This window comes from Nicotiana attenuata, unplaced genomic scaffold (genome assembly GCF_001879085.1).
Source record: "Nicotiana attenuata strain UT unplaced genomic scaffold, NIATTr2, whole genome shotgun sequence".
In the NCBI taxonomy this organism is placed as follows: Eukaryota; Viridiplantae; Streptophyta; class Magnoliopsida; order Solanales; family Solanaceae; genus Nicotiana; species Nicotiana attenuata.
In genome coordinates, this window is record NW_017670573.1 from 319,630 (window position 1) to 331,265 (window position 11,636).

The 11,636-nt window shown below is 36.8% G+C and overlaps 1 protein-coding gene across 1 annotated transcript; it reads left to right on the plus strand.

The window, feature by feature from the left end:
• Positions 1 to 7,205: 7,205 nt before the first annotated feature.
• On the plus strand, positions 7,206 to 8,528 carry LOC109241123. The gene is made up of 2 exons (XM_019407844.1): positions 7,206 to 8,316; positions 8,431 to 8,528. Exons 1-2 carry the CDS (start codon positions 7,206 to 7,208, stop codon positions 8,526 to 8,528), a joined length of 1,209 nt encoding a protein of 402 aa, XP_019263389.1.
• The last annotated feature ends 3,108 nt before the right edge of the window (positions 8,529 to 11,636 follow it).

Genomic DNA, 11,636 nt, shown 5'->3' on the forward strand with positions numbered 1-11,636 from the left:
TTGTTATGTGAGGGCACGTGATTCATGAAGGAAAGGTAATGTCATTGACCTCTATGTTAGAGTAAGTGGGCGAGTTGTGAATCATGCATGGTACTTTTTAGTCGAATCTTGAGGGTGGGATGTTATGATAAGGTGCTCAGTCTACTTTAATTGTTCTTGGCATGGTGTATTAGGGAGGTTGTTTAATGTAGGGTTATCCCTAGGTAAAGCATAGTTTAAATGCTCGAGGACGAGCAATGGTTTAAGTGTGGGGTGTTGATGTGATGCTAGAAACTCGTATTTTAGCCGTAGTATTACATTCCAATTACTGCATTTTTACGTGTGCTTAAGCTCAAAAGATAGTGAATTACACTTAGTACGTGTTTTATGCCTTGCAGGAAGTGATCCCGAGTTCAAAAGTTAATTTGGAGCTAAATCGATCAATCTGGAGCTTTGAAGTCTAAGTAAAAGCCCAATGCATTAAGCCGGGATCGTATTCAGAGGTCGTGTACCAAGTCTGGATGTCAAAAGAGGATGAAATAATTTCACTCTGAGAAAACTGCACTGCCGCGCCGCAGTGTGCACCGCATCTGTGCAATTTTACAGCAGTCTGTCAGAAAACAGTTCTCTAAACTTCCCTACTGCCGCGCCGCGCAGTACGCCGCAGTGTGTGGCGCACCTGTACAAATTTTACAGAGCCAAGTCCTTTTTCGTGCAGGAAAGGGTGTTTCGTCTGGGCCCGACCCTAATTGGTATAAATACATGTAAAAATACTATTTTGAGGACTTTTGACACACCGGAGACCTAGGGAGACTATTTCCGGAGGAGATTATCATTGAATTCTTCATTCCTTCATCTTTAATTTGTAATTTGATTATGCAAATTATTTGGGAAATTGTTACTATGAGCATGAGTGTAAAATAGCATCAACCAATCCCAGGCTGTAACCCACAAAAGGCACTATAGCATCAACCAATCCCAGGCTGCCTATCAACTATAGCATCAACCTTTTGTATATTTAAAATTATAGCAAGAAATTTTGTCATCCTTGCATAAGTGACAAGCACATTCATTCCCAAAAGCTTGATTTTAAGGTCACCCTTTTTGATAATGGCAAGTGGTTATTACGATCCAAAAAGCTATAGTCTTCCCCATTAAATCATCCTCAAATATATTCTTTTACTCACAACCTTCAATAATGAAAAGTTGAGCTTCCTCCATCCACAATGTTTGCGTCACTCATTAGAAGCATTGAAGTTGTAGCATTTCGTATGATAAGTAGAATTTCTCCCTTGTGATCTTCACCCAAAGAGAATATCCCTGCACAGTCGTCAATAATTGCTCGTTTGTTTGCACCTATAATTTTTTTATGCAGTCTAAGTGTTTTCATGGAACCAAGCGTGTAGTGAACATCAGTAGTACCAATTGTTCCTCCCCTCAGAGTCTCTTTATCAAGAGATCCATAGTAATTCAAACCAATCAAGTCTTCAAAAGTGAATCGTTTAGCAACTTGTAGTAGCAAACCAGGTCTAGCTAATGCATTCTTAAATATGTCTTCATTTGAGCAATCATGGACTGGAAAATTGAAGAATAAGAATTGGAATTGGAATCCCTCGCTGTACTCCACCTTCATTGCCCATGATTTCAAGAGTGTAACCAGTTGTTTAAGCATAACCAGTTATTCCCAATACAAGATAAACCTATTGTTGGTTCTAAGAGCACCGGGCCAGCAAGTAACAATCACTCTCTTGTCCACGTGAACCACCTCATGGACCCCTTTTTCATTCTCGAAATTTAATACTTCTGTGATTTTGAGAGATACAGATAAAATGATAACCACTGCACCAATAATAATATGTAGACTATTTTTTCTAACATCCTGTGAAAGTGTTTTGATGCCTTTTCTCTCGATTATCATAGAAAATGTAATTAATGTGCCTTTGTACTCGACTACGTCTCCTGAAATCATCTTTGTGATGTACCATTTGGGGAAGAGATCAACCAAACACAATTATAGATACGCCACCCAATCAAAGAACATATTAAAGTATCTAGTAAATCACTAACATCAAAATTGATGTTTTTCCAATAAACATCAAGCAGCCTAGTAAACTGTCTCCGGGTCCACTCAAAAGTTTTAGCATAGTCTAGAGAATATGGAATTATGGAAACAAAAAAAAAATGAAGTACCAACAACCATTTTTAGCTTTTTTGTGCAACTCATTTAATTGATGTAAAAAATTGAATATCATACCTCCCGGATCAAAGATTATAGTAAGGTGATCATCCATATGCCTTTCGTTGTTGACAGAAAAAACAATAACCGAAGTAATAAGATTTATTTCGAGCAATTCGTCGAACAACTTAAGGGGATCATCTAATTAATAACTCATTCCATATAAAACATGACAGATTCTACACTGGCTTACCTCAGTTTCAACAAATTCATTCGGCTCATTGAACTTCCCTACAATTTCAAGTGGAAGTATCAGAGACTCGTTGCCTGCGTCAATGTTCTTAAGGCTTAAAGATTTTCTAGCGGAGGCATCTTCAAGCTCTATGGGTTTTACAATAGGTTCGTTAGGCACGTCACTCCTTGGTGATTTCTGTTGCAAGATAACACCTGTTAGTCTCAAGACGACTTCACTTGGCGGAACCTCTTGATCACCCAGTTCTCTTGTCGCACCCAAATATTCCTTTCATTTACTTTCATTATCTTCCAGAGTAATTCCAAGCATTTCCAAGATTTTGTCCATTTTCTGATTGAGTCTATCTGATTCTCTATTCATTCTATCAAAATACTACTTGCTCTGCGCCATTAGAGACTGAAGTCAATTCTCCAATTGCTCTGTATATTCCTCATATGGAATTTCTTCCACCATGGATGTACAACTTCCACATGTGTCAATATATTGCTTTGATACCATTTGTAATCGAAGTCAAAGAATTAGCGCAGAAATGAGAATTTTATTACTTGTAAGATTCAATACAACAATAGCTACAATGAAAGAGAACTAATTCAAAACTAAAACTCCATTAATGAGCTTCAAGCTCCAATGTTGAACTCCGAAAGAATTAGGAAGAAGAGGACAAGAAGATAAAGAGAGAAAGTGTAGAGAGAAAATATTTTGGATAGTTAGGATTTTTCCAAATCTTGCGTACCCTTTCAGCCAGGTTGATGTGTGTATATATGAGAATGCACTAGTAGTCACGTGCTTCTTATGTACCCTAATAATATTTGAATTCATGACAAATCTACATTGGCTCCGATTTGGGTGACGCACCCTGAACTACCCTGGCACTATCATGAATGGCAGCAATGGAACGGATACTGGATCCTATTGGCCCTTTGATTGCTCTGGACAAAGATACATTGGCAAGAACTAGGCCGACGACGGCAAAGGCTTGGGTGGAAATAGACTTATCAAGACCAAGATTAAAGGAAATAGAGGTTGCTCTTGTGGATTACAATGGAGAAATTGACATGTTCAATCAGCAAATTGAATATGAAAGTGTGCCGGATTTTTGCTTCCACTGTCGAATTCAAGGGCACGCTGACGCACTGCAGGATGCAACAACTAAAAGCGAATGAGCAAGAGATATCAGGATCGATGAATGCTAAACATATTGAAAAAACAATGGAACAAGATGAGGAGGGCTGGACCGAAGTAAGAAATTCCAGAAACAACAAAAAGAAGGCTAGTGACAACAATAAGAAAGGGGCACTAGACAAAGGAGCGACAAAAAATAATTTATCCAAGGCTGCTACAATGATGAACCAAGTAATGTATGCTAGCACGATGGAAATTGCTGAAGATTAAAAGGAGATGGAACTAGAAATGAGGGTAGAGGAGGATCCAATAACCAAAGAAGTGCAACCAAGAGTTGGACTGAAGAGGTTGAAGAAGGCGAAAAAACAAAAGAAAAATAATAAGAAACTGGCACGACAAAGGTGGTGAAGAAATAAAAAAAACTGCATTCTCAATTCCTAGCCATCTCGAGGAGCAAGCGCTTGGTGAAAAAGTAGGACTGATAAGCGTAAACGAGAACCAAGCGAAGAAACTATCAACCAAACGGAGGAGATTTCAGTCAAAAATTCCTCCCCAAAGTTTGCCAGACCTGGAAATCCCTCCCGGATTGGAAGGATATGACCAATTGCCCGCATTGAACCTAAGACCTGTTGAGGTTCAAGGGTAAAAGGGGAACTTGGACTAAATACTGCTATGGCAATAGAGGTTTAGGAACTCACACCTGGAAAATCTCCAACGCGGAACACATAGGTGGTCTTACCTCAAGTAAAAGTGAGGCAAGGCACGAATACATTGGATTCTGAGATTGTCTTAGAAACTCAAGACATAGACATGGCTAACCTATCCGATAACGAGGGGGAAGTTAGATCTGATGACGAGAATGCAAGAAGACCCCAGAGAGCACTGAACTTTGACAAGGAAGAAGTTTCAGTGACTGGAGTAGGCAAAATAACACAATTCAACAACCTCGCTCCTAGAGGTGTTCACAGCTCAAGTGATGTGAAGAAAGGAACATCACCAAGGGCTCACAGGCGCAACAAAAAGGACCAAATCCCTAGTGGTCCCATGTTTAGTTCACTATCATGGGATATTAGGGGCATGAAGTCCCAAAAAGCCTCTGAAAGGCTAAAACTTCTACAACAACAATACAAATTATCTTTTATCGCACTACAAGAACCTACGATAAGGTCCACATAGATCAAAAGATTCAGATTACAACTGAGGCTGCAACATTGCCACTGCAACTGTAACAACAAAATTTGGCTTTTCTGGTCATTAAATATACATGTAAATATATTGGAGGACTCCGAACATCAAGTGACATTTCAGGTAACCATTGCGATGTTAGTCACACCCACACATGTGACAATAGTATATGCTAAATGCACTACAAGGGAGAGAAAAATATTATGGGATGAATTGAGAACTTGGAGAAATAACATACATGGACCGTGGCAGTTGTAGGCGACTTTAATGTTATTCCTAGTGCAGAAGAATAATGTGGGGGATTGCCATATAACTTGAACAAGAGCCTGGATTCATGAATTGTTTAGATGATTGTGGTCTTCAAGATGCAGGGTATTGTGGAGCTAAATTCACTTAGTGCGACAACAAGGGTGCAATCAAAACTATTTGGAAGAATCGATAGATTGTTCATTAATTCACAATGGACAAATACACAAAATGAGACAACAATCACGCAGTCGGCAAGAGATTGCTCAGATCATACACCTATGTTGCTCAAAAGGAGAAGCTCAGACACTACTGGCCCAAAATACTTCAAGTTCTTAGACTTTTGGCTGGAACATAAAGACTTTATTTCTGTGGTTCAAGAGGTGTGGGATGAACCTATTAGAGGCAACCTATGTGGATTCTACATCAAAAATTGAATAAGGTCTGCCAAAGACTCGGTACTTTGTTCAAAGAAGCCTTTGGCGATATCTATGAGGAGCCGAAGAAGTTAGAAAAACAAATATCTACTATGGAGGAAGATATGATTTTGCACAACACGGGTGAGAGGAGGGCTGAATTAAATAAGCTAAAGGCAGAATTAATTCAATACTTAAAAATCCAAGATGCAATCCTGAGGCAAAAGGCTAAAGCCAATTGGCTAAAAGACGGGGATAAAAATACAACATTCTTCTATGGAGTAATTAAAGGAAGAAGGAAAAGACAGAACATTCAAAAGATAAAGGATGACAATGGTGTATGGAGAGAAGGAGAGTAAGACATTGCTACGACTGCTATTGTTCACTTTCAAAAAGATATTCAATCATGGTGAGGCTTCACTTGACCAATCAGTACTAAACTACCTAACAATAAAAATCATTGACGAAGATAATGAAATGCTCTATTCCCACGTTGGAGAAAGTAGAAAGTAGTGTGTTCTCGATTAGCATAGACAGTGCTCCAGGACCGGATGGCCAAAATGCTCTATTTTATCAAACTTGCTAGAAAGTGATCGCAGAGGATGTATATAATGCAGTGTTGGCCTTCTTTCAAGGTGCTCCCGTCCCGAGATTCTTTACTCATACCTTCCTAGTAATGATTCCAAGGGTGGAATTCCCACAACAATTGTCAGATTTAAGACCAATTAGCCTGTGCAATGTCTCAAGTAAGATCTTTGCGAAGATCTTAAATGCCAGACTCACTCGGCTTCTGCCTAAGATTATCTCCAATAACTAGTCAGGATTTATAAAGGGAAGGCTAATCTCAGAGAACGTTCTCCTTGCACAAGAAATTATAAAGGATATAGCTAAACCAAAAAAGGGAGGCAATGTAGTCCTAAAACTCGATATGGCCAAAGCGTACAACAGGATAGACTGTCATACTTGTGCAGACTAATGCAAAAATTTGGGTTCTCAAGGAATTGGTGGATTTATCTTCAACCATATCTCAAGTAATTGATCTCTTAATAGCAAATAGTCAAAGGTTTGGCTTCTTCAAGTCACATAATGGAGTGAGGCAAGGCAATCCCATTTCACTCTCATTGTTTGTTTTGTGCGCATAACTTCTCTCTATAATGCTGAATGACATACAAAATAGACGAAGGTATAGAGGCTTTTATATAGCGAGAAGTGGACCACAAGTGAATCAACTTGCATTTGCAGATGATATAATTTTGTTTATTAGTGGGCGCAAAAACACCTTGAGATTGACCATGGATACATTAACATCATATGAAGAGAATTTTGGACAGAAGATTAACAAGAATAAAAGTTGTTTCATGCTTCAACCTGGGCTTCCTTAAGGGCAACCAATAGAGTGATCAATATTATTGGGATGCACTAACAAAGACTTTCCCATGAAGTACTTGGGGTGCCCTCTATTTGTGGGAAGACAAAAAATATCATATTTTTCGGACCTAATCAATAAAGTGAAAAATAGAGTTAAAGGGTGGCAGACTAAACTACTATCTACAGGGGAAGGCAATTCTTATAAGACAAGTATTGCAAGCAGTTCCTATTCACCTCATAACCACTATGAATCCACCAAAAGGAGTATTCACACAAATTGAAAAGATACTTGCAAACTTTTCTGGAGAGGCTCGGATGGAAATGATAGACATCATTGGATCTCCTTGAAAGCTTTATGTTTCCAATATCAGGAGGGAAGATCCCACTTCATAAGACTACATGATGTCAAAGAAGCATTCATGACCAAGATTTGGTGGAACTTAAGGACTGGAGACTCATTATGGAAGGACTTCATGCTAGCAAAATACTGCAGAAGAGTGCATCCTGTGGTCTCACAAATAGTTGGAAGGCTTTATGTGAGATCAAACAAAAAGTGGAGAAAAATATTATCTGGCTCCCTAGAGAAGAAAAATTATCTTTCTGGTACAATGACTGGACAAAGAAAGATCCCCTTTACAAACACCTGCCAAGTGATGTCAAGCCAAGGGATGTACTGCTAAGAGATGTATTAGAAGAAAACAGTTGGCAATATGAAAAAATAGAGGATGAGATCCCATATTCCGTTAAGAATATAGTTGACCAACAACACTTGATTTTATTACTAGGAGTTCCTGAAAAGGTAATATGGACAACAAACTCAACTGGAGTATTCTCAGTGGCCTCGGCATGGAATTGTCTAAGACAGAGGAAAAATCAACTGTCCATTTTTACCAAAATATGGAACAAACATGTCCCACTCAAAATGGCATTCATGAGTTGGACGGGCCTAATGGATAGAGTTCCAACTGATGAGAAGATCGCTAAGATTGGCTACAATCGTTATGCCATATGCTATTGCTGTTACCCACACTCAATAGAGCTAAAAACAGCTGAACATTTATTTTGTTCAGGAAGCTTTGCCCAGGTAGTGTGGAAAAGATTTGCAGGACCTTGTGGCATTTTAATGGACGGGATGCAACTCATGCAAGTAGTGCACAACTGGTGGAATCACAAAACTACTAACATAATTGCATCTTTTATGGTGAAATTATTGCTAGCCCTGATAATTTGGAAATTGTGGAGGTCTAGATGTGCATACAGATATGAAAACGGGACTCCCTTAGTTTGTAGGTCTGAAAGTTTGATTTCCAACAAACTATCCAATTTGACTGGTCAAAAGTTTGGAAAAGTAAAGTTGAAGACATCTTGGAATCAAATACAAAAGATGCTCGACCAACGAATACGATTCAAGACATACAGACTAGTCAAGTGGGTCAAACCACCAATAAGTTTTGCCAAGCTCAATAGCGATGGGAGTTGTGTAGAAGGCAACTGTAGTATGGGGGGAGTTATTAGATACGACCCAGGCAACTTCATCTTAGCTTACTCAAGCTTCACAGGGACAGACACTAGTAATTGAGCGAAAAGTAAAGCAATATTGTATGGTTTGCAACAAAGTGTACAGAGAAGGATGCACAGTATAATAGCTGAAGCAGATTCTAAATTGGTCACTTTTTGCTTGACAGAGAACTCAGCTACTCCATGGAGAATTGCACAAGAGATCGAAGAGATCAAGAAGCTAGTGCACGAAGAGAATGTTGGAGCGCAACATTGTTTCAAATAAGCTAATGGGGTAGCAGATAAATTAACATTAATAAGCCATATACATCGGCAACACCTGATTTTCACCAGGTATGAAGAGTTCCCTAAGCAAGTAAAGGGGCTAATGAAATTAGATAGATGGGAGCTTGCATCTTTCCGAGTGAGACACCTGAAGGTAGCCGAAATTAACTTTGATCCACCATGACATGAGAAGTGGGCAGTGGCACGCCCTCCTCATTTCCTTTTCTTAACACTTAGCGTGTAAAATGGGCGGGTTGGGTCAATTTTGGGCGGGTCAAAATGTGTTGAGTCAATAATTGGACGGGTCAAATGACCCGCCCAAAAGTTACTTAGGTTAAGATGGGTTGGGTCAAGATGGATTAAAATTCGGGTCATAACCCAACCCGCCCAACTCTTATTAAACTTTAATTAATATGTGTTATTTTCTTATAAATTGTATAATTACTAAATAAGGCTTTTTTGTTTTTGTTATGGTCGTATTTAAAATATTAAATAAAAAATAAAATTATTTCTAAGATATTTTGACAAACTTACTCATGGATCAATTTAGGCTAAAAAAAAGCCCAACTTGAGATGGATTGGGTCAAGATGGGCTAAGTTCAATAAATGGGCGGGTCAATAACCAACCCAACCTTGGGCGGGTTGGACGGGTCATTTGGGCTTCGGCCAAATTTGACAGCCCTAATCACACTTATAGATATATAGTCATAGATGAATAGAGACTAGAATGCTAATCTCTCATTATTTCAATAGAGGGTAAGGCAGTATGTCTCCCGTCCATTCTTTTGCTCAGTTCAATCAATAAAATAGTTGCCAGTTCATATATAAAAAAAATAAGCTGAGTTGTTTCTTCTTCTTACAAAAATGAAAATATAAATAAAGTATTCATATCAAATTGTCTAAAAGTTTCTTTATTCTTACCGCAATCATCTCAATAAAGTAATCAAGTAGTGAAATCATTACCAAGGAGTCCAATAAAAATTAGCAATAGTAAAACCATATCGAAATAGAAAGTATTATGACAATAACTTAGTAATTACTATTGAATATATGAGATAATGTCTAACGAGTCGGCTATTGGCCTTATTAATATTGGCATATGGATAATTGACTAAAGTCTAGGGTAGCACTAAATATAAAGTATAAATATTTCATATTTTTAGATATCAAAAAATCTGAAGTACCAAATCCAATATTCAATTCGAAATCCAAAAGTTTTAAAAATTAAATTTGAAATTCAATACGCAATCCAAAAATCCAAACCGAAACTCCCAGAAAGCTAATACTGATATGATTGAGTTAATAGTAATTTCATTTTAAGTAATAATAAGCACGAGTATGTTGTGCATACATTATCTATCTATATCTATCTATATATTTATATATTATATTAAAAGCACGAATCTCTTAGCAAAATATCGTTCGCCTTTTTTTACCCTTTTAACATAGAGTTCACACTGAACAAAATAGTCATTAATTATTTTTCTAATATTTAGACTTTTCAAATTAATTTAAAGTTTGACTATTAAATCGTCTTATTTGAGTTAGGTAAAAACTCCTAATACTTGGTAGGAATTATATATAACATTCTTTCCTTATTTAAATTAATTTTTTTAAAAGAACTATTAGTTGAGTTTTTCAATATCTTCTAAAACAATAAAACAATAGTAATTAGATGACTTTAGAAGTCGTTATCCAAGTTTTGAGTTTTTTTTTTTTTTTTTTTTGAATGGGAAACAAAACGTGTGGGCTTGTCAAAGAAATAAAAAAATATATACTATAATAGTTATTCTATTTACTTAAACAACATAGAGTCTGTTTGGGTTAACTGATTTAGAGTAGCTGATAAGCATTAGGTGTTGAAAAGCACTTTAAAGTGTTGAAGCTGATTTAAAAAATAAGCAGTTACGTGTTTAGATAAAAGTGCTGAAATTAATAATAAGCAGTTGAAGAACTGAGTATACGAAGAGTTTTATTTTAAAAAGAAATATTTTAGGGATAGAATAGTAAATATTTTAGTCAAACCTAAAGCGCTTATAAGCTGAAATTTGATAAGCTGGTGAGACCAACTTATGGCTTTTGGCTTATTTTTGGCTTATAAGCACACTTAAATTATAAACGCTTTTAATTTTACCAAACGCTAGATAAGCCAAAAAATGCTTATAAGCCAGTTTGACCAGCTTAGAGCCCGTTTGGCTTAGCTGATTTAGAGTAGCTGATAAGCATTAGGTGCTGAAAAGCACTTTTAAGTGCTGAAATTGATTTAAAAAATAAGCAGTTACGTGTTTGGATAAAAGTGCTGAGATTGATAATAAGCAGCTGAAACTGTTTGATTAAAAATTGCTGATAAGCTCTTTTTATGTTAAAATGACTTAAATGACCTTATAACAATTTACACTACTAAAAACGTTATTTTCTTCAAAATTTTAGATTCTACATAGATTCTACTTATTTATCATGTTATTTTAATTATAGAAATGGTTAGATAATATCTTTTTTATAAATATAATTTATGTTATGATAAGTATACAATCATATATTAGAAGGCGTGGAGTATAAATTAACAAAAATTAAGAAGAAAAAATATTAAATAATGCACACAGTGTTTGTAGAGTTGAAACAAGCACTTAATATGTATTGTTTGTAATAAATAAAATTAAAACATTCAACGATTATAAATATCTCGAGCAATCAGATCACGAATTGCCATCCAAATATTATTATCTCCTTGATTTTCTACATTTTCTTCATTTGCAATGTCGACTCTTGTGGATCTTCCAACATCAGAATCAACACGTGACACATATCTCTCATTCTCAGCTTCTTGGAATGCATTGTCCACCTTACATTTCTTTCTAATGTAATTGTGAATCGCCAGTGTAGCCAATACGATATCTCTTTGAGTGTCAATATGATAAGAAGGCATATCTCGCAAAATAGACCACCTTGCTTTCCATACCCCAAATGTTCGCTCGACAATGTTTCTGCAAGAAGAATGCAAATAATTGAACATTTCTTTATGTCCATTTGGTGTCGCAATTGTCGTGTCGCACCTCGACGAAATTCTGCAATGTGGTATCTCACATTATCCCCTTTATATGGAGCCGTA

Coding starts and splice junctions, on each gene's coding strand:
- LOC109241123 (XM_019407844.1), top strand. CDS start 7,206: ATGGAAGGACTTCATGCTAGCAAAATACTGCAGAAGAGTGCATCCTGT. Junction 8,317..8,430: donor CTTCACAGGGACAGACACTA/GTAATTGAGCGA, acceptor TTTGCTTGACAG/AGAACTCAGCTACTCCATGG.